Genomic DNA, 24,360 nt, shown 5'->3' with positions numbered 1-24,360 from the left:
ATGACAGTTTACGAACCGGATGTCGATTTCATTGCACGATTTTGATTGGACTATGCATAGACTCGTTAGTCCAGCCAAAATGTATCTCCATAATACCAGCCTAGTTAGGCAAGGGTGGAAACAGGACTTTTATAGTCAGTTAACTCCCTTGCCTCGGTAAGATGACGACAGTAATGACTCCCTGAACATTCAGTGCACATGATACCTTGCTTAATACGAGTATAAAACAAACCGATACAACTATATATAATCATAAGCATGTACACATGACAGGCACAACATAGAAAATTGTACGAAAATAATTTGCAAAATACTTTTTCTACTGTACAAGGGGTCTCAGGCCCTTAGAAATATGAACTCAAATCTATTGTATGTTCAGGTTACCCCTTTCAGGTCTGTAGCCTAGCTTTCTGTTTGTTTGTTGTTTAACGATTCATTCAGCAATTTTCCGGCCATATGATGGTGGTCTGTAAATAATCGAGTCTGGACCAGACAATCCAGTGAATCACATCATCAGCATCGATCCACGCCTTTGGGATACGATGACATGAATTAACCAAGTCAGCAAGCCTGACCAGCCGATCCCGTTAGTCGCCTCTTAAGACAAACATAGTCGCCTTTTACAGCAAGCATGGGTTAATGAAGACCTATTATACCCCGGTTTCTGTATTGTTGGATTCAAGAACTCTGTATTCATGATAATCCTCCTCCTAAAGTTTCGTGTTCATCCTTTCAGTTTTGGAGAAGTGGTAAAAAATCAATTTCAAATAAAATGATAAATAAGGGCTCAAAGATATAAAAGAATCACTACGTAGGGTTAAATAGTACTGTACATACTCTTGTAGATACTCCCCTAGGCAAAACATGAGCACTATTAATAGATCACGGTCACATGTTAGGATGGATGAATCAGAAGTTCATTAACAACAGTAACCTCACCAGCAGAAAGAAGCACAACTCAATCTCATTAAAATCAGATCTTGTTCTTATAACTCAAAACAAAGATCTGAGGACATCCCATTTCGGGACAAGTCAGACCGAAGTTTTGCGACCTTTGACTGACCAGTGGAATGACTAACAAGAAGTTGACAATAGCCAATCAGAAGGCAGCTTAATTGAGCTTTACGGCACGGGTTTCTAACTGGCAACTACACTTCGAAACATATTTTGACATGTACTCTATTTAAAAATTAAAAACTGAACAAACGAACATTCTGGAAGGGCAAATAGATGGCCTTGATTGTATGAATACAGACATAAAACCCATAACTGTCATTCGGAATACTCTGTGTTTTTATCGAGGTTTCACGATCCAAAATCACATTCCAACTGTCACTTTTATGATCTGATAAGCGATGTTCTGATTGGTCAGATGAAAGGTTGTTTTGACATGACACGCAATGGGATGTCCTCAGATCTTTGCTTATAACATAGCGATAGCGAGAACTAAGATATGATTTTAATGAGATTGAAGCACAACTAAAAGATTTGATAAATAAGTCTGATTCCAACCAGGGACATCTCGACAAGTTCTCCATGAAGGGGGAGTTACAAATCAAGCCAGTAAGAATGGGACCTTCTAGTAATGCCACTTTGAACAGTATCCAGTTACATCACAATGTGTCAGCTTGACGTGGGAGGAAAGTCACAAGTGATGCAGGTCTCACACGTTTTACCAATTTAGTGGAACACCCTCCAGGAGATTTAGATTCCGAGATGTAACCCAGGTATACAGGCACTTCTGTGATAGTTTTACAGTGTTTCATTCATCAGCTTCTACTTCAAGTCCCGCTGTGAGGCAGAACGACTGGCTAGGTCCACGTAAGTGCTGCCGATCTGTCAATTACTGCTATCCACTGTGTTGGAAATATTGTCAAGAACGCTGACTCCAAGACCGTCTCTTTCATCTGGAAGGAATAAACATGTAACCATTATTAACCAAAATTTGACAGAAAGGTATCACAATGTGAAATGTTCAGTTTATGAAATTGACAAACCAGTAGCAAAAGTTTGTTTGTTGTTTAACGCCACACTCAGCAATATTCCAGCTATGTAAATAATCAAGTCTGGACCAGACAATCCAGTGATTGATATTATCAGCAGATCCACGCTATTGGGATGTGATGACATGGATGAACCAAGTCAGCGAGCCTGACCACCCGATTCTGCTAGTCCCTTCTTAGGACAAGCATAGTCGCCTTTTACAGCAAGCATGGGTTCCTGATGACCCATTCTACCCCAGAACTTCACTTAAACAATTGAAAAAAGCCTATATACATTATTTGGATTAGAAAAGAAAAAGTTACAAGTATCCACATCTAACTGAACATGCTATATGTAATAGTGAACTTTTTGAATAATAGAGAGTCCTGGCCAGGGATGGGGAAGAACTAGCCTCGGCTGTAACTCCCACAATGAAAGACTGTCTGAAGCCAAAAGTTCAGCCTGTTACACCGATTCAAAATATTACACCGATTCAAAATATTACACCGATTCAAGATGTTACACGTCAAGATGTTTCAATAGAGAGTCCTGGCCAGGGGTGGGGAAGAACTAGCCTCGGCTATAACTCCCACAATGAAAGACTGTCTGAAGCCAAAAGTTCAGCCTGTTACACTGGTTCAAGATGTTACACGGCAAGATGTTTCAATAGAGAGTCCTGGCCAGGGATGGGGAAGAACTAGCCTCGGCTGTAACTCCCACAATGAAAGACTGTCTGAAGCCAAAAGTTCAGCCTGTTACACTGGTTCAAGATGTTACACGTCAAGATGTTTCAATAGAGAGTCCTGGCCAGGGGTGGGGAAGAACTAGCCTCGGCTATAACTCCCACAATGAAAGACTGTCTGAAGCCAAAAGTTCAGCCTGTTACACTGGTTCAAGATGTTACACGGCAAGATGTTTCAATAGAGAGTCCTGGCCAGGGATGGGGAAGAACTAGCCTCGGCTATAACTCCCACAATGAAAGACTGTCTGAAGCCAAAAGTTCAGCCTGTTACACTGGTTCAAGATGTTACACGGCAAGATGTTTCAATAGAGAGTCCTGGCCAGGGATGGGGAAGAACTAGCCTCGGCTATAACTTCCACAATGAAAGACTGTCTGAAGCCAAAAGTTCAGCCTGTTACACTGGTTCAAGATGTTACACGGCAAGATGTTTCAATAGAGAGTCCTGGCCAGGGATGGGGAAGAACTAGCCTCGGCTATAACTCCCACAATGAAAGACTGTCTGAAGCCAAAAGTTCAGCCTGTTACACTGGTTCAAGATGTTACACGGCAAGATGTTTCAATAGAGAGTCCTGGCCAGGGATGGGGAAGAACTAGCCTCGGCTATAACTCCCACAATGAAAGACTGTCTGAAGCCAAAAGTTCAGCCTGTTACACTGGTTCAAGATATTACACCGATTCAAGATGTTACACGTCAAGATGTTTCAATCTGTGAAACTTCTAATACAAACTAAACCACCTTGCACTTTATAATAAGAATTACCCGGTACCAGGTCAAAGATACAGTAATGGTTAGTCAAAAGTGCAAATACAGAAATGTGAATAAATTGTTCACTGTAAGCATGCATATATAACTCAAACAATCAACGCAATCATGTTAAAAAGTAAACATTAGGCTGAAAAATAATAATCATAGTCTTGGTTTTCATGCACTGCCCGCATAAAGTCTGCTACATGTTTTGGTTTTACTTCAATTTAAAAAAAATTAAAATGATCTTATTACTTAAAAATAAGGTTGACGGTACACACTGTTTATTTGGTTACATACTAGTTTGAACAAGCAACAAAACAACAAAAAGGGTGCCTGCACTATATTTTCAAAAGTCATTGCCTGAGAACCAATTCTTTTATTCATTTTTTTTACAGACTTAAGCTTAAAGCCTGATATTAGACTAACAAGCAGGAGTGCATCTAATGTACTGTCATTCAGTTGTTTCACAATTCCTTGTTCTCTGAACAGTATTCCCGTTATATCACTGTGTCAGTTTAATGCTGGAGGAAAGATAAAAATCAGGGTTTTACGCAACACAGAAATGTGTATCCAGTAGGTCTGTTACAATTCACTCACCTATTCGGTGAATTGAACCATATCCCTTCATGAATTGAATTTGTAAATCGTGGTCACTAGAATCGAATGTTTACCAAAAAATAACTCCATCTGGGTTAAAAGGCTTACTGTCTATAACGCTCTTCAATTATTTGGACCCAAAAAGTAGCGTTGAAGCAAGCAATCACTGTATTTTCTGCAACCATGAATATGCAGTCATGTGCATTTACATACCCTGTACCTAAAAATATCCGTAAGAACTTATTATTTGCAAAGATTTCTTAAAAAAGACGACACTCCTATGGATTTAATTTGACAGTAATGTGTGCTCACATTTGAGCAGATACTAGTCCCTGGATAAGTGAAGAATATAAATGTTGTTGTTGTTTAACGCCGCACTCAGCAATATTCCGGCTATATGACGGCGGTCTGTAAATAATCAAGTCTGGACCAGACAATCCAGTGAGCCCGGATCTTCAAGAGGCTATTAACACCAACGTTGCAGTGGAGAAAGGGATGGAGATGATGATGTCAAAATGGAGCAATGGTGGTGAAAACGTGCAGGGTATTTATAACCCAATGGACAAATAATACACTAAACCGAAGATGATCTGACAAAAGGATTCATCTTTTTGGTAAATACCAAACTGCAGACGATTTGAGGATATGATGAGGATGGAGAATGAAGGTTACTTGTGACAGGATTTGAGGACATGAAAACATGCAGAGTTTTGCACCAACATGAACATAATGAAACAAAACAAACATTAACAGATTTGGTCACCATCATATTCCTTCTTAACTCTTTTCTTTGGGACTCCCGCTGCAGTAGGAACAATGACTCCAACATATTACATGATCACACTTCCTTTCTGAAAGTTTTTGTTTTGTTTGCTTAAGGCCGCACTCAGCAATATTCCAGCTATATGACGGCGGTCTGTAAATAATCGAGTCTGGACCAGACAATCCAGGGATTGACATCATGAGCACCGATCCACGCAATTGGGATCGATGACATGCATCAATCAAGTCAGTGAGCCTGACCACCCGATCCAGTTAGCTGCCTTTTACGGCAAGCATGGGTTGCCAAAGAACTATTCTACCCCGGATCTTCACGGGTCCTATCTGAAAGTGTTCTCTTCGTAGGTCATCTGTGTTAACAACTGGAGTAACTGTTCAATGTGAGACCCTATTTATGCCAGAGCAGTGTTTATAACGAAATCACCAGGATAAGCTTGAAGGAGTGGTTGGAGAAGGAAAATTTAGAGGTGAAATGGTGTTGCGCCCAATATTATTTGCAATATTCAGCTAAATGATGGCAGCTTGTAAATAATCAACTCTGGACTAGACGATCCAGTGATTGATATCATGAGCAACATTCAACGTCGTCAGGGTACAGCACCGATCTAGTGATTGATGTTGTGAGCAACGATCAACACCCTATACGTACATGACACACTATCAAAGAAGTCTGACGATCCGACCCATTAAGACCACTAATGAACAGCAGTGGTTGCTGGGAACCGAGGCTAACCTGCAATCCACACATGAAGACCCCGACACCAGAAGACCATGATAGCATCAAAAGTCAAAACAGTGTCAAAGTTCAATTCACAGGAATAAAACATATAGGTTTTACACTGTAGGCCAAGATCATTAGGTATAACCTGGAAAAGAAATAGTAGAAAGCTGAATTTTTCTGGAGACCTTGCCCCTGGCACAAAGTTCCCCAAATTGCCAATGGCGGCATTTAAAAAAATGGCTGCCATTATTTTGGAAAATGATATGAAATTTGTAGTGTTACATTCATGATATTATGCAATATATCAAATGAAAGCTCTTTTTATAAGCTTTCCCACACTACTTGATTCAACCTCGTGCTATAATAAGGATTTCTTTTATAAGCATTTGAAGTATTATTTATTGAAAATGCCAACGGGGCAGCTTGGGAAACTTTGTGCCAGGAACATCAGTATGACTGTCTGAAGGTCTCCAGACAAAATTTCAGCTTTCTACTATTTTTTCAAAGTTGTTATTTTTGTCTAATGTTCATGGCCTACTAGCAGACTATGCATATTTTCTACTTGCTATTTTGTGACAACAGTGGAACAATGAGTGCAAACAAATGGTCGTAATCAGGGATAATTCTTGGGTGGGGTCTTGTGCTTTTAGCCACAACATTTGAGAAACAAAAAGGTCCACATTTTCAAATACCATGGGACATTTTAACATTCTGTTGTATTGGCAAGTGTGGGTGTACCTCTGGAATATATGAAATTTTCACATAAAGGGCATATGTCAGAACATTCCTAGAGTGAACCCTGCTTAATTAATCCCTGAAATGCATGCGACTTACTTTTAGCTGCCTTGGGAGATTTGAACAGCTTCAGTGATGAGCTTGTGCAGTAGTGGGATGTGCCTGGATCCCCTCGACGAAGCTTCCTGAAACACAAAAGCAATTACAATACCAGAACACTACTTCCGTTGTTTATATAAAAAAAAATAAAAAAAATAAATAAAAAAAATGGAGATGATTCCATGGCATTTGATTAGCTAACCAAGCAATTTGAATAAAATAAGCAACACCTACTTATGGAGAACTGTTTCCTGATTGGTTGAAAGTAGGCAGAGTAGGCAGGGTTTTGCTGCATTAATGAGATATAATTGATTTTGTATCGTCTAAAGTTTTATTAGATTATTTAAGTTGCATGTGAAGTTATTATTTTTGACATATATTCATAATTAACTTTGATTGGCTACGTGGATTTACACCGTGCGTACACCATTTCTCTATTTTAATAGCTCCATAAACACACACAAAGAAATCCTCCAGTATGTCAGCTTAATTTGAGAAAGGTGCATAAATGATAAACATGATAATAGTTATAGATATTTACAACTTTGGTGAAGAAACAGTCAAACAGGTTTAGTGCTGGTGAAGATCATAAACAAAGATAATCAGGGTGATTCAGGGATTTGGTGCTTCAACCACATTATCTTGGCACAATGAAAGGATATGATCCTGTCCAGGTGCTGAGCCTCGGACAACAGGGATATCAGTATTCCCAGAACCAAAACAGAATCATATCAACAGAACAGAATCATATCAACAGAACAGCTACTATCCAACCTTCAACTCATGCTAGTCCGCTAGCCCAGACTACTAAATTGTGCTGATACAGCGGTAGAAACTAACAGTTTCAGTCCACTAGTCCTGATAATAACATATAGCAAAACCCTTAAAAATGGCAAATTTCTGCAAGTCCTTATGATACCATTACCATTGAGCAGTTTGGCAAGGACTACAGGACTAGTGCCAATTTCTAACGCTGTGAGAACAAGCAAATCCAACGACGGTAGACATCCTTGACTAGTAGCATTGGAAGGCTATAATCCTGAACCAATTCTCAATGCTTCAATTGGAAGGCTATAATCCTGAACCAATTCTCAATGCTTCAATTGGAAGGCTATAATCCTGAACCAATTCTCAATGCTTCAATTGGAAGGCTATAATCCTGAACCAATTCTCAATGCTTCAATTGGAAGGCTATAATCCTGAACCAATTCTCAATGCTTCAATTGGAAGGCTATAATCCTGAACCAATTCTCAATGCTTCAATTTTGCTACAAATTGGAAGTAAAGAAAACTGACAGACGACTGAATCCTTACAATCTAGACCAGCGATTAGCCATTCCAGAATGTCCTTTTTGTTCAGCTTTCAAATTTGTAATCGAGAATTTGTCAAAATATGTTTCGAAGCATGAGAAAGCTGCCTTCTGATTGGTCAGTCCATTGGTCGGTCAAAGTTTCGTGCAAGGTCGGTCTGACGTGACCCGTAATGGGATGTCCTCAGATCTTTGTATAGTGATAGCGAGAACTTAGATCTGATTTAAATGAGATTGCCCTCTGGAATAAACAATAACACAAGTTGCTGTAGCTACATCTGATCATGACAACAGACTTTCAGGAGACTCGGAGCCAAACAACTCCAGGATAGAAAGCATTACATGTTTTGCAACACAATTAAGAATTATGGTATTGAATTAGTTTTCTTATAAAGAAAATGTTGCACAGGTGGACAAAGTTGTACTCACGCGCTCATTGAAGGTTCCTTGTAACTGACTGCACCAGTTCTGCATGACCTCTTCATACCTCCTTCGCTGCAGGGGAAGTAAACATGGGTTGTTGTAGGAAGTAAACATGGGTTGTTGTAGGAAGTAAACATGGGTTGTTGTAGGAAGTAAACATACAACACATTCAATACAGCTGCCATGTTTTGTATTATTTTCAGCATTTTTAGACACTATCAGTAACAATTGATCAACACACAGTTGCAACTTTAGGCCTCCTAAATATTACCAGGAGAGATGTAAAAATGTTAATGTTTATGATAGAGGGACAGTACCCCAAGTCAAGGGCGAACTAGACATCTCAGTATTCTCTGTTGAAATCAAGGAGGATTTACCCATTTTCCTCGGACTCTCTCTTCCTCTTCAACTCTCCGTTCTCCTTCTCCGTCCCCGCGAGTGACATCCTCTCCGCAGGGTTGGGAAGCATGGACAACTTGCGCTTCAGCTCGTTGAACATAATCTTCAGCTCAGCCTAGAACCATGAACAAGTGATGAAGACACTAATCCAGCAATATAATGGTGGGTGAAACCAGTTATGGGCTTCACACATTGTTACCATGTGGGGAATCGAACCCGAGCCTTCGGCGTGATGAGCTAATGCTTTAACCACTAGGCTACCCCACTGTTCTGAGTGAGTGAGTGAGTGAGTGAGTGAGTGAGTGAGTGAGTGAGTAAGAGTGTTAAGTTGTATTTTCAGCCGCTTTAAGCAATATTTCAGCAATATCACAGTGGGGAGACACCAGAAATAGAATTCACATATTGTTCTCATGGCAGGAATCGAACCCAGGGGTTCAGCTTGACGAGCAAACGCTTTAACCACTAGGCTACCCCACTGCCCTGAGTGAATGAGTGAGTAGAGAATGGAGAATGTGAGATGCAAGAGATCTGTGTGTACACCTTATTTTCAGGAATAATATTTCAATCTATGCATGCTAGGAATGCCTTAATCTGTAATCATGAACAGTGTCTGAAATACTTTTTACTCAAAACACACCACTTGGGGTGAAAGATTCTCGCCTATGTTTTCTTTTCAGTCTCCTTTTCGTGAAATGTCTTTACTTTAAAAACAATAGCCAATTGCTTGATATATTTAAAAGAGGTTTCTGTTGCAAAAAGGAAACCTCTTTTTAACCAGTCAGATGAGCCCGACTTCAGTGATGTCAGGACATTGTTTTCGTGGCTTTTTGAAGGGACGAGTGTTTTCTGTTGGATTTTCAAATCCCCTCCGGCCAAATCCTTAGGGTGCTGGTTGACGGAGATGGCAAAGAATATCGAACACAAAAAGGGTTGTAAACAACATGTTATCATAACTAAAGTTTCTTCAAACATATTTATATAATGTCATATTTTACTTTCATTGTCGCTAGTCTGTCTATTAATTTCACGAGTTAGGGTCTATTAGAGTCCACACATGTAATAGAAGAAACATTGATACGTTTTACAGTTCTCAGTGGTGATTGATCGGCAGCCATTTTTGGGAATCAATATGTAGGCTAGCGATGTATTCATGCTCACGTGTTTTGTGTGAAAAGGCTTACTGTATTTAAAAGGGCTTTCCGTAGCAAAAAGGAACCCTCTTTTTAACCAATCAGAATCCAGCATTCATCAATGTCGTGGTAGAACACTAATTACACTGCACACTAACCTGTTGGCTTTCTTTGCTGCGGGCAGGTTTGTCAGCTACCACCTCTAACTTCTTCTTGGCTGATTTCTTCCCTGTTGACTTGGCATTTTTACTTCCAGATGATGGATTTGTTTTCTTATCTGTATTTGTTTTCTCCTCAGTCGGGTTCTGAGAGATCTCCTCATCTGATTTTCTTTTTTGTAGTTTCTTAACACTCCTCGTACCACCATCTTCTGGGGGCTCGGCATCAATTGTGATCTGAAGACTTTCTCTTCTTGAATGGGATTTTGAGTCATTCCCATTGTTTCTTTCGGGTGTTGCTGCCTTGTCAACTCCACGTTTTCTACTTTGACTGGAATCTTTCTCTACTCTTGACCGTGACTTGCTTCGGGATCTTGAGTCTTTCTTTTTTGGGACATCTGGACTTCCTTTTAAAGGCAAGGAATATGTCCCACTTTCTTCTACATTTTTTGTTTGTTTGTCAACCTTAGAATCAGAAATGCTGTTGGATTCTTTCAATTGTATTTCATCTTCATCATCAGAATCTACTTCAGTATGCTTCTTGCGTTGAACCTTACTCCTCTCTACTCTTGACCTTGACTTGCTTCGAGATCTTGAGTCTTTCTTTTTTGGTACATCTGGACTCCCTTTCAAAGGTAATGAATAAGTCTCACTACTTGACTTATTGCTGGGTTGTTCAATCTTTCCAGAACGTCCACTTGATTCTTCTAACTGTACTTCATCTTCATCATCAGAGTCTGCTTCAATATACTTCTTGCGTTGCCCTTTACCTCTCTCTACTCTTGACCTTGACCTACTCCGAGACCTTGAGTCCTTTTTCTTTGATTCATCTGGACTTCCTTTTAAAGGCAAGGAATATGTCCCACTTTCTTCTACATTTTTCTTTTGTTTATCAACTTTAGAATTAGGAGTGCTGCTTGATTCTTTCAATTGTATTTCATCTTCATCAGAATCTACTTTAGTATACTTCTTGCGTTGACTGTGATCTTTCTCAACTCTTGACCGTGACTTGCTTCGAGATCTTGAGTCTTTCTTTTTTAGGACATCTGGACTCCCTTTCAAAGGCAATGAATAAGTCTCACTACTTGACTTATTGCTGGGTTGTTCAATCTTTCCAGAACGTCCACTTGATTCTTCTAACTGTATTTCATCTTCATCATCAGAATCTACTTCAGTATATTTCTTTCGTTGACTGCGATCTTTCTCAACTCTTGACCTTGACTTACTTCGAGATCTTGAGTCCTTTTTCTTTGATTCATCCAGACTTCCTTTTAAAGGCAAGGAATATGTCCCATTTTCTTCTACATTTTTCTTTGGTTTATCAACCTTAGAATCAGAAATGCTGTTGGATTCTTTCAATTGTATTTCATCTTCATCATCAGAATCTACTTCAGTATGCTTCTTGCGTTGAACCTTACTCCTCCCTACTCTTGACCTTGACTTGCTGCGAGATCTTGAGTCCTTCTTTTTTGGTACATCTGGACTCCCTTTCAAAGGTAATGAATAAGTCTCACTACTTGACTTATTGCTGGGTTGTTCAATCTTTCCAGAACGTCCACTTGATTCTTCTAACTCTACTTCATTTACATCATCAGAATCTACTTCAGTATATTTCTTTCGTTGACTGCGATCTTTCTCAACTCTTGACCGTGACTTGCTTCTAGATCTTGAGTCTTTTCTTTTTGGTATATCTGGACTCCCTTTAAAAGGTAATGAATAAGTCTCACTTTCTGCCTTGTTGCCAGGCTCATGAACATTTTTAGAATGTTTGCTTGTCTCTTTTAACTTTAATTGTTTAGCTTTGTCAGCTGTAGAATCAATGCTGCTTGGTTTTCTTAATTCTATTTCATCTTCATCATCAGAATCTGCTTCAATATAGTTCTTGCGTTGACTGCAATCTCTCTCTACTTTGGACCTACTCTGAGATTTTGTGTCTTTTTTCTTAGGTTCCTCTGGACTTCCTTTCAAAGATGATGTCTCAATTTCAACATTTTTACCTTTGTCAACCTTAGTACTAGAAATGCTGCTTGAGTCTCCTGGCTGTACTTCATCATCAGAATCTACTTCAATATAGTTCTTGCGTTTACCACCTCTCTCTTCTCGTGACCTTGACTTACTCCGTGATCTGGATTCTTTTCTCTTTGTTTTATCAGGGCTTCCTTTCAAAGGTAATGAATACGTCCCACTTTCAACATTTTTAGATCCATCCTTTTTGTCCTTCTTTCCTTCTCTGCTGTTCTGCTTGACATCAAAGTCTTCAGATTCAGTCCTCTTCTTGCTACGACTACGACCTTTTGACCTGGACTGACCTTTTCCTTTTCCACTTTCTTTTGGGCTGCCTTTGAGAGGAAGATGATAAACTTCCTCTTCCTCCCCAGGATCTTCCATCTCATCCAAAGGCACAATGACTTTAGCACTCTTATCAGCAGAAGCAGAATAATTCTTGATCGATTCTGCTATTACAACACTGTCGTTTCTACAGGTTGCGTTTAACCGCAAACTGTGGTCAGGATCATCAAATTCAGTGAATGCTTGGAGGAGTTCCTTTACATCATATTTCTTACTTTTAGTCTGTTGTCTTTCAACCTTCTTCAGTTCCATAGATCTGCCCTTTGATGGTTCAGGCTTTCCCTTCAGGGGTAACTGATGTGCACTAACTGATGCAGCAGCATCTTCCTGTGTTGGCTTCCCATTCCGACTTTTAGCATCATCTCCGATATCATTTTTCAACGACTCCTTTTCTATGTCACTCTTTTGACCAACATCGGGTTGCTTCAGGGCCGAAGTTTCTTTCTTCTTCTGAAGCTTGTCTGTCTTCTTCATCACTGCATCCTCTTCACTATTGCCTTCATCATCTGTTGCTGGTACCACTTTGGTCTTGTTCCCAACATCATCATCTTCCAGTTCTTCATCTGTTGCAGAGGCCACACTCGTCTTGGCATCATCTGACTTGGTCTGTGTTGGAGGAATCACCTCATCGTCAGACTCTGACGGTAACCTCTGCCTTCTGCCTATGCTTCTCGAGGATTTCCTAATTGGTTGAATTTCTACAGTATCCTCCTCTTCCTCCTCTGATGTCTTAACCACAGGTCTAGACGAGCTGAGTTTTGCAATAAAATCTCGTGATGACACAGGCTGTAAGTCACCAATCATAGTGAGGCTTTCGTCCATTTCTGTCTCATCATCCTGCCAATCATCATCTGATTCCACAGCCTTCTTCTTCCTATCTGTAACAGACTCAGCTTCATCGTCACTGCAGCCATCAGCCTGGAGTTTGTTGATATGTTTGGCTTTAGTCTTGGCAGCTCGTGAAGCCCTGCCTACAGGTTGTATTGACTCTGGATCTGCATCTTTAGATTCTGCAGCCAAACACTTGCTACTTTTGTCTCCCAATTCCTGTTTGTCATTCTCATCCTCTTTACATTTTGCGGACTCTTCTGTCTGATCCTCTGGTTTGCGCTTCTTGCTCCTGCCATTTCGTGAGGATACAAATGTCGCTTTAGAAGAATCTATTACACAAACAGGTTGTGTTGATTCAGTTTTATTATTTGCAATCTTAGAGTTCTTTGGCTTCTCATGTGCTTTTTCTAGAACCTCTCCAGCTTCCGTCTTTGACACCTGTGCCTCTGACTCATCTGGACCCTCTTTGGCATCTTCTGAAACTGACTGGCCTTTCCCCTTCCCAGATGTCTGAACCTTTTCTCCCAAACAACCTTCCTCCCTTTGGTCTGGCATGGTTTCACCATTTGCATCACTCATTTCAACATCCTCATTAGCAGGCTGTCGTTTTCTACTTTGTGACCTTGACCTTGTCATCAGACCTCTTGACCTGGACCGACCTCTATCATTACACTTCTCATCTCCTTCATCAACATCCATCTCTTCATGACCTGCATCTTCTTTCCTGGCCCGACTGCGTGACCTCCCACGTCGACCTCTCGATCCTTCGTTGTCAGGCTCACCTTCAGGATCTGAAGTCGGCTTTCTACTTCGACTCTTTGACCTGGAAGTCGGTCCCCGGCTCCTTGATCGACTTCTAGCCCCAACTTTCTTCTCATCCGGGCTCCCTTTCAAAGGCATGTTATAAGTGACACTTACAGAATCACATTTTGGGTCACCTTTCTTTGTAGTTTCTCCATTTATCTGATTATCTTTCCCTTCAGGCTTGTCCACTGATGGCTGGACAGTCGAGTCATTTATGGAGATATCATACACCGATGGCTGGACCCTACTCTTCTCTGCAAGATGGACAGGTGTCTTGTCATGGAAGTCAAAGATGTTCTTTGGTGAAGGATAGTTTGCAGCGATGGAGTCCTTCATATCTTTCATCTCCTTCTTACTTTTAGTTCTCGGCCTTGAGGGCAACTTGGACGGAATAGCTTTCCTGCTACCATCGTAATCTTTCCGTGACGCAGTAAAAACAATCTTGCCTGGTTTCCGCAGCTGAAGGACAACAGCAGGTTTGCTGGAGTCATCCGACTCCTTACTAATATCAGAATCACTCTTGGACAATTTGACATCCTTCTTCTCTTTGGCTGATATTGATGTAAGAGAGGTTGATTTAGCAATCTTAGATTTTGATTTCTCGATGGTCTGTGTTGGTTTCCCACTCCCAGTTTTGGTCTTATCCTTTACCTCAGATTTAGGATTCTCATCTTCAGGAGGCAGAATGTCGGCTGGTCTGGCCACAGAAATCTGTTCTATGTTAATCACCTCTGTCAGCTCCATATCACTGTTCAGATACACAGTGACATCGTCAGGATCACAAACGGGGAGAGGGACTTTGAATACTTCCTGATCCGTCTTCACGGACTTAATCGACTGAGCTGGGGCTGCTGGGCTTCTGCTCAAGACAAATGTCTCTCTCTTCGGGTCCTTCTTTGGCTTTTCTTCGTTTTCTAGTAAAGGTTTGTTTACAACGAATGTACCTCTTCGATCCTGTTTACTACTGTCTTCCGTAGGCGCAGCTTCTAGTTGGGGCTGGGGAGCAGGAACGACAAATGTACCCCGGCGATCTCTTTTGAGCTCTGAAGTCTTCATACTTGACGCTTCTGCGCTCTTAATAAAATCTTGGTTAGAATTGGACACTGCCTTTTGCCTGCTTTTAGAACGCCCGTTTCTTTGGGCTTCTTCGATGATAAATTTGGGTGAGAGTTTATCCGAGATGCTGGAGGGACCTTTATCCTCAGATTCAGTCTCAGTTATCATTGGATCTTCTGAAACTGAAAAAGTGAAAACAAATTAATTAAATATTTCCTGAGACATCCATGCTTTATGTGTTACTCCTTTGCTGTGTCATATTACGTACAGAAATAGACTGATAGCCCAAAGAGGTGCAAGTCATAGATTTGTCATCTTCCCGAGGCAAGGGAGTTAACTGACTATAAAAGTCCAGTTTCCACCCTTGCCGAACTAGGCTGGTATTATGGAGTTACATTTTGGCTGGGCTAACGAGTCTATGCATAGTCCAATCACAATTGCACACCGAAATCGAAATCCGGTTTCGTAAACTTTCGTGCAGATTTCGGTCGATTGCAGGATTTGCAAAGCATGTACACCGCCAACTCGTTGTCACAGAAATTTTCCAAATCTTTTCATATTTTTAATCAAGGTGCTCACGAGATTTGATGCACTTGGCGATGTAAGACCCGATTTATCACAATGTAGATCTTGATTATCGATCAGATTGTCTTGACCGGGCGCCACCATTTTGTGTGAAGCAAACGCAAGTGATACGAGAGGTGAAATCTGATTGGTCCATAGGAGAGGCTTAGAAGAGACACAACTGGTAATAGCCACTGGTGGCGCTACGATTGAGCACAGTAATTCCAGCCTAGTTCGGCAAGGGTGGAAACTGGACTTTTTTAGTCAGTTAACTCTCTTGCCTCAGGAAGATGAGATTTGTGGACATTTTGAAGGCAGGGTCAGAAAGAGGAGAGCACCCATCAAGATTACCTAAAGAAGTCTGAGTAGTACATTAAACACCTGTTTATCACAGTTGGGGATTTACCTCCATCTGACTAATTCTGCACTGACCTGACTAAAGGTTTGGTAATAACTTTGGAACCCATGTTGAAGCCTTATTTTGAAAAAAAATAAACAAACAACACCCCCCCCAAAAAAAAAACCCAAACAAAACACTGCCCTGATAGGAAACAATAGTTGTGGTGTTAGAGATCTGGAATCCCCTTTTAAAGTTCACTTTTGTGGTAAAAAATAATTGATGAGGGGCTAGAGATTGCGAAGTTGAACAGGACACTGGTAAAGCTGAGTTGACATGGGGTTTATCGTCACATTTAATATTATTGCACTAATATAGCAATGACCATTCATGATCCGGACTAATGCTGTGTTTGTAGTGTAAGCCTATTGAGATACCATGCCTCAGGTTAACATGGATATTTAATTCAGGATACTCCCTCCAAGCAAAACCATTGTACCAGGCAGGGTAACAACAAGTACCATCTTTTGGTATGATGTAGCCAGGGATCAAACCTTCAACCACCGCGGTGGCAGGGATAGAACTAAACTCAAAAGCTTTACTATTTGTTTGTTTGTTTGTTAACAACGCACTCAGCAATATTCCAGCTATATGTCGGTGGTCTGTAAATAATCGAGTCTGGACCAGACAATCCAGTGATTGACATCATGAGCATCGATCCACACAATTGAGATACGATGGCATGCATCAACCAAGTCAGCAAGCCCGACTACCCAATCCCGTTAGTCGCCTCTTACGACAAGCATAGTCGCCTTTTACGGCAAGCATGGGTTTCTGAATTGTACCCCGGATAGAGTAAAGATAAAATGCTCCTGTAATGGCAAAACATTGGGGAAATTGCGAAATTTGTACTAGCCCACATAAAATTGTACTAGCCCCGAGCTAACGGGCTAGTGTTAAGTTCTAACCCTGGTCTGCAATATCAAAGCCTTGATCAGTGTTGACCACAGCGGACTCACCAGCAGGGAGGTCTTGACACTCGTCCTTGAGGTTGGCCTCCGCCAGCACAGACTGTTCCAGAATCATGGTCATTTCCTGCACCTGGCGGACAGTGTCCACACCCTGCAGCTGTAGGGCGTCGGCCTCCATGGGGGTGGGGTCCACGGTCTCCACGGGCTGGGGTCGGGTGACTGACACACGTGAAAATGTGTTCGGGTTGTAGTAGATCGAGCTGAAACACAGTTGGATTTTATTTTGTGAGCTATGGCCACAGAGTAGAGTAATGTTAATATGGGCTTGCTTGATGAATACATACATCATATGTCATATTAATGTTTTACATTGAACTGTCCATACTTTATATTTCTCACAAGAAATGTTAGCAATGCTTGGCAAAATCTTGTGTTGTGTGAGTGAGTGAGTGAGTGAGTGAGTGAGTGAGTGAGTGAGTGAGTGAGTGAGTGAGTGAGTGAGTGAGTGAGTGAGTGAGTGAGTGAGTGAGTGAGTGAGTGAGTGGGTTTAACACCGCTTTTAACAGTATTCCAGTTATACCGCAGAGTGTCAGCTTAATGTGGGAGGAAAGCCGGAAGTGATGCAGGTCTCAGACGTTTACCACTTCGGTGAAACCCACGAGCACAGGTATGGGTTCTGGCGTGCCCAAGGGACGCAACTCTGCACAGCGAATCGCAGCGCCTTAGACAACTGGGCCACCCGTGGCCCCGTGTTAACTTGAACATCAGTTAAAGGAATCAGACATTGATTAGAATGCTTGTTTACAGAACATTCAGCAATATTCCAGCCAATGGTTTAAAATAGTCCTGAGATGAACATATTCATAGTACAAATGATGAAAAGGTAAATTCCTGGATTTAGCCATTTTGTTGAGCATCAACATACCATTTCACCAGGAGGCAGACATGGTTTCAAACACTGATCTATCTTATGCACTCAGTTTTAAAATGTACTAATGTTTGACACCCTCCCCCTCTGAAAATTCTACATACAGTGAGATAAACTCATTATTAAGTTTTAACTTTAAAAGCTAAAAGTAAGAGGGCATAAAGTGTAGGAGTGTATCACTGAATGTTGAACGTGAGTCTCCTCCAGTGACACATGCATAATTTGGTTTGTTTGTTGTTAAACGCTGCACTTAGCAATATTCCAGCTATATGACGGCGGTCTGTAAATAATCAAGTCTGGACCAGAAAATCCAGTGATCAATATCATGAGCATCGATCCACGCAATTGAGATATGATGACATGCATCAACCAAGTCAGCGAGCCTGACCACCCGATCCCATTACTCGCCTCTTTCGACAAGCATAGTCGCCTTTTATGGCAAGCATGGGTTGCTGAAGACCTGTTCTATCCATGCTAACCTGGATCTTCACGGCTTTGAGCACAGGAAAGGGCTTGATGTGGCAAGGGTGGAAACAAGACTTTGATAAAAATTCTACTGGACATTCTTGCCACGGGAAGATGAGCATTCAGTCAGTAAGATTTGTGTATGTAAATTGAAAAAGCTACTTAGATTATTCTGCAGTGTTGCAACACCACTGGGTTATCAAGTTTCTTTATGGTGTACTTGTAGGCAAGCAACTGAACATTAATTTGGTATGGTTATTTATTCATATGTAAAGATATGGAGGGGTTGTGGTATGATACATAGCCCCATACTATGGATGCGATATGATTCGCTTCCCAATACAGCAATTATGTTTCACAAATTGATATTTGTTTCTTTTTGCTAGTGAATCACAACCCGGAATAATTTGTTCTTAAAATTGTGTATTTAATACTATTATAGCTGGTTGTTAAACAGTTCCATTCAGCATTTTAAATCTGATATTATTGACATGTTTTTCGACAAATATAACTTATAATAGACATATGGATCGAGATGTACATGACACAGAGTTTGTAAATCAATGTAATGTACCGTGGCCTTTGTATCGGGATACAATACTGTATCGCTGTATTGGTACACAGGTGATTTAGTTTACGTAATGTACACAAACATGCAGCTTATCTGGGGTCTTACCTTGTGGCTCCGCTGTTGATGGGAGAGAAGGCATCATCAGATGTGCCTAGGGAGGAGTTGCGGGCGCTGGAGGCCACTGACAGCCGACTGGGGTCCATACACTTGTCAAGGGCATCCTGCAGACAGCTGCCAGCATCCAGGAGATGGACACTCACTTTGCTCAGGATGTACTTCAGCTGCTGAGTCTTATCCTGCAAGCAGGTTATGGATCGGAGCTCCAGATAAGCTTTTGGTGTTGTGGGTATTTTACCCATGCTTTTTAAAATCATTGGGTATCAGTAATTCTATATGGGTATTCAAATTTCTGTTACCCACTAGTTTTTACACATGTGGGTATTTAAGTTAAATATTTAAAGACACTATTCATCTAGTCCCTGCAAACTGGTGTCGTGTGGGTTCAAGAGCTTTATAGGACTCAAAAATACCACGATTCTTCCACAAGAAAGTGTGATGGCAAATGATCGTGATGTAACTGTCATCGTGGAGTTTGGCAAGGTTGACGGAATGCCCGTTTATAATTTCAAAATAAGTTGCTGATTTGCTAATGGAATATGCAGGGTTACTTCACAATATTTTGATGATATGCACAAGTTTTATTTTTGTAGCTTATCTGTAATGTTCATTGCGTATTTGATACGCTTGGATTTAATTTTACTGCATATTTCTGAGTAAGTGAGTTGGGTTTAACGCCGCTTTTAACAGTATTCCAGCTATATCTTGGCGTGTCAGCTTAATGTGGGAGGAAAGCCCCAAGTGATGCAGGTCTTGGACGTTAACCACTTCGGTGAAACCCACAAGCACAGGCATGGTGCTGACAAACCTAGAAACATAATTGGGGCGAACCGGGATTCGAACCCACAATCATAGGTTTCTGGCGTGCCGAAGGGACGAAACTCTGCACAGCGAAGACAACTGGGCCATCTGAGCCCCCAGATGGTACAAGGTCCTAAGCACATTGTATGTCATAGCAACATGGGGTACAGACAAAGAGAAGTGATGCAGTATATCAGGGTTTGAAATTAACACAGGTCCACTCGTCTTAGACTGGTAAAATTCAGGAAGGACTAGTGACTTTTCCTTGAGGAGTACCACATTTACCATTAGGTAGATGGCAACTCTGTCACTGATCATGCTGATGGTTTTTGTGGACTGGTGATTTCTAACCCTGAACATCCTATTCACAGCCTCATGTTGATCCCAATGCTCCCCGTCATGTTACTATGGTTACCTCCATCCTGCGCTGGACCTCCTTCTCCAGACTGTCGTCCTTCAGTCCCGCAACTCGCTCCAGGTTCATGAGGCGCAACTGGAGGTCCTGGAACTCCTTCTTCATCTCGTTGTTCACCTCGTACGACACACGGAGGTCCTGACGAACCTTCTCCAGTGACTGGGCCAATGCCTTGTTGTTTGCCCGGAGGGACGCCTTGACCACAGACGAGTTGGCTGCTGTGTATAATAAACAGTTGTTTGTTGGAATAACGCCGAGCTATGCAATATTCCAGCTGTATGAAGATGGTCTCACATAATCAAGTCTGGGCCAGACAATCCTGTGATTGACATTATGAGCACTGACCAAGTCAACAAGCCTTGACCACCCAATCCCGATAGTTGTTGTTTTGTTGTTAAACACCGCACTCAGCAATATTCCAGCTATATGACAGCGTTCTGTAAATAATAGAGTCTGGACCAGACCATCCAGTGATTAACATCATGAGTATCGATCCACACAATTGGGATCGATGACATGCATCAACCAAATCATCGAGCCTGACCACCCAATCTCGTTAGTCGCCTCTTACGACAAGCATGGGTTGCTGGAGACTAATTCTAACCTCAATCTAAATGGGGTGTATTGTCATGATAATGAACAAGTCAGTGAGTTGGGGGAAAGCACAAAGTGATGTAGGCTGCAAATGTCCACCATTTTGGTGTAACCCACTATCACAGGTACCGTATTCGACGTAATAAGCGGCCAGGGTGCTCTCAAAATTAGAAATAGGGGTCTCTGATTGGAATATTATTTTGGTGAAAAAGACAGAGTTGAAAGATAAATTTCGTGGTTTATGCTGACAGCCTGAAATGTTTATATACGAAAGATACATTTTTCCAAAATTTAAATGCCCATAATTAAGGGTGCACATAACACCAGTACGTATTATGCGCGAATAAATAAGTGTTGTGTACATTGATCAATCGGAAGGGGTGCTAATTGGCATTGTTCACTAGACAATATATTAGCAAATATCGCGGTGGGCGTTTATTACGTCGAATACGGTAGGCCATATCTTAAATAAAAGCATAAGCACCTTAAATTTGCAATGATTTGTGTAAATGCATCCTTTCTTTTTTTACATGAAAAAATAATAAGATTTATTTATCATGTTTATCATGTTACTTTACACTGATCATGCTGATTTACCCATAAAATATCTTGATCATAGTTCATTTCTCAAATTTAAACACATCAGCAGAAAAGTTCAAGGACACATCTTTAATTTAGACACTGACGAACTAACAAAGTTAATACAAATTTCAAAGAATACCGGTAATATTCATTCTCGCTGAGAAGGACATCTTGTTATTTGTCGAGAGGTTCAGGTCAAACTTAGACTTCTTTTTCTTGATTCTCTTCAGTTTTAAACGTTTGTCACTGCCATCTTCCCGGGCACCACCCATGTTGTCATCCGGTGTGTCCTGAAAGTAATAGTGAGTGAGTTGGTTTTAACGCCATTTTTAACAGTATTCCAGTTATATCACGACGTGTCAGCTTAATGTAGGAGGAAAGCCCTAAGTGATGCAGGTCTCAAAAGGTTACCACTTCAACGAAACCCACGAGCATGAGTATGGTGCTGACAAACCTAGAAACATAATCGGGGCGAACCGGGATTCGAACCCACAATCATAGGTTTCTGGCGTGCCCAAGGGATGCAACTCTGCACAGCGAATTGCACCACCTTAGACAACTGGGCCACCCGTGTCCCCCTGAAAGTAATAACTGTTATAACACCACAAACCACATCAAACAGCTGCATTATCATGTAGGGACAACAGAGGTAGCCAAATGACCACCTTGAAAAATATCTTGTGCCGACTACATGGACTAAATTCTATTGCTTCACGTATGTGGACACAAAAATATATAACAGTTGATCTTGGATCATGCTAATAGTTGTACCTGCGAATAATTCCTCCAAAAGTCGACAATGAACCAAAGTACAAAAATATTAATGTAATTAGTATTTCGTTGACAATGCTCAATGGATAAGCAAGGATATACCTACATAATCTAGAAACATAAATTGCATCATTATTCAAGTCACAAATAACAAAAATCAAGTACAGTTTCCACTAATATACAATTCCAAGACCAGTGCAATGACTTGTACATGTTACAATAGCTATTTCATAAAAGATAATTTCAAATGCTTTTGGCTACCTAAAATATTGGCTTGATTTTGGTTTTTTCCCACTTGCTACCTGGAAAAAAATACTTTATATGGCTATGGTTAAAATTTAAACTTTGAGGCCTGCTGTTCATTGCAACAAGTGCGAGAAGACGTTGAGGAGAAATAGTGAGTGAGTGAGTGAGTGAGTGAGTGAGTTGGTTTTAATGCCATTTTTAACAGTATTCCAGTTATATCACGGCGTGTCAGCTTAATGTGGGAGGAAAGCCCGAAGTTATGCAGGTCTCAGACGTTTACCACTTCGGTGAAACCCACGAGCACAGGTATGGTGCTGACAAACCTAGAAACATAATCAGGGTGAACCGGGATTCGAACCCACAATCATAGGTTTCTAGCGTGTCCAGGGGACGCAACTCTGCACAGCGAATCGCGGCGCCTTAGACGACTGGGCCACCCGTGCCCCCTCACACTGTACAGACATGATCCAGTATTGGGAAGATGACAAGTTTCATGAATAGTGACTGAGTGCAGTGCCATCCATTATGTTAGCAAGAGTTGGAATTGGAGATAAACTTGGAAACCATCTGAAATTCCAGAATACCCTCTCATTAAGTAAACTAAATGCCTAAACAATAAATAAACTAAGTCAATACAGATATGTTAGTTTTGTTTCTCCAATATCTGGGTCCATTTTCTCCAAAAAATTGTGGTCATTTTCACAAAAATTGTGGTCTATTTTCTCCAAATTGTCTGGGGTCATTTTCTCCTGCACCCTTTGTATTGAGTTATAGCTCAGCTAAAACGTCACCTCAGCAAAACGTCACCTGGCGAGAACGGCACTAATTGGCGAAAACGTCACCTCGCCTCAAGCGAAAACGGCTACTATTGCCTGGCGAAAATGGCACCCTATTTTTTTTACCTTGGAAAATAAATTAAATTAAACTTACATGGTCGCTTGCAAACACCAATAATTGTGAAATGTTAAAACAAGTTTACATTAGAAATTAGCCTCTACTCCAACTATATTCCAAATTAACTTATACACAACTCAACTTATTGTGAAAGCAACATGCCTTGAAGTAAAACAAATGAAATTAAACTCACATCGTCTCTTACAAACATCAATAATTGTGGAAAGTTAAAACAAGTTTACATTAGAAATAAGCCCCCTGAGTCAGCTACTATCACAATGCTCGGTGGTACATGGGCCGATATTGTAAACTGTGACGAAGATGAAAACTGTGAAGAACTGTATATATGTGAATGTATGTAGTTATCTGTGAAAAAGTGGAAAACAGGAAATAACATGTAAATACATCAAATAATATGTAACAAATAACATAAATCAGATATACTACTACATAAATCATTCTTAAAAATAGAGGTGCCGTTTTCGCCCATCACATAATAGCCGTTTTCGCCAGAGAAATCGGTGACGGTTTGCTGAGGTGACGTTTTAGCCTGCACCCTTTGTATTGCGCCCTGACTACCTAATGTACATTCTTTAGCGTGTCCCTATGTTTATAATGACCTCAAAAGCATTATTTAGTAATATTTACCATGAATAAACCTGAAATATTGCTGCAGAGTTGACATGGTGTTCAAAAGTAATTGATCCTTGTATGAAATAGAAAGACATGGAGAGGTGAGATGCGATTTGTATGCAAATGGCCTTCCACAACAAAACAATTGTGATTTTTTTTCTATAGTTGACAGGTGACTGAAGATAATTGGAAAATGTACAATATAAATTTCAAACCAATGATTACATTTGAATCATTCGTTCGTGTGACACCGATTTAAACTGATGATCACTGACGATCTCAGTAACTAACGTGTTGACATTTCACTTTTCAATTCAAAACATTCTCCACGATTCGAACGTTGTCAGTCACCACTGAGACACCCTCGATCAGGCTAATACGCGTCCAAACCGCTAATTGTAAATGAATCTCTGTTAGATGGATCACAAACCATTTTTGTTATGTTGTTAAAAATCCGATGCTTTACAGTTCAACGATCGGGAATACAACCGATCACGGCATTCCTTCGTAACGGACATTGAACAACGCCATTTTACTTGAATCTGCCGCCCAGAATCTAGCAGTTCTACAGCTGAAATGCGCAAACGCCCCTTCCCTCATATCGTG

At 40.8% G+C, this 24,360-nt stretch overlaps 1 protein-coding gene across 2 annotated transcripts; it reads right to left on the bottom strand.

Moving 5' to 3' along the window:
- Positions 1 to 411: 411 nt before the first annotated feature.
- LOC124145465 (serine/arginine repetitive matrix protein 2-like) lies at positions 412 to 24,301 on the bottom strand. Of its 2 annotated transcripts, XM_046515234.2 has the most exons (11): positions 24,185 to 24,301; positions 21,350 to 21,500; positions 20,035 to 20,252; positions 18,807 to 18,997; positions 16,786 to 16,997; positions 9,826 to 15,047; positions 8,516 to 8,652; positions 8,145 to 8,210; positions 6,406 to 6,491; positions 4,834 to 4,872; positions 412 to 1,907 (listed from the first exon to the last, which is right to left on the bottom strand). In XM_046515234.2, the coding sequence occupies exons 1-11, from the start codon at positions 24,185 to 24,187 to the stop codon at positions 1,840 to 1,842; spliced, it is 6,393 nt and encodes a 2,130-aa protein (XP_046371190.2). In that variant the 5' UTR covers positions 24,188 to 24,301; the 3' UTR covers positions 412 to 1,839. The 2 variants fall into 2 exon arrangements, with proteins under 2 accessions (XP_046371190.2, XP_046371191.2); XM_046515235.2 differs by lacking the exon at positions 4,834 to 4,872.
- Between the last annotated feature and the right edge of the window lie 59 nt (positions 24,302 to 24,360).

This window comes from Haliotis rufescens, unplaced genomic scaffold, assembly GCF_023055435.1.
Source record: "Haliotis rufescens isolate VD_foot unplaced genomic scaffold, xgHalRufe1.0.p SCAF_10, whole genome shotgun sequence".
In the NCBI taxonomy this organism is placed as follows: domain Eukaryota; kingdom Metazoa; phylum Mollusca; class Gastropoda; order Lepetellida; family Haliotidae; genus Haliotis; species Haliotis rufescens.
The sequence above is the reverse complement of the archived record's forward strand: the minus strand, read 5'-3'. Positions and strand labels throughout refer to the sequence as shown.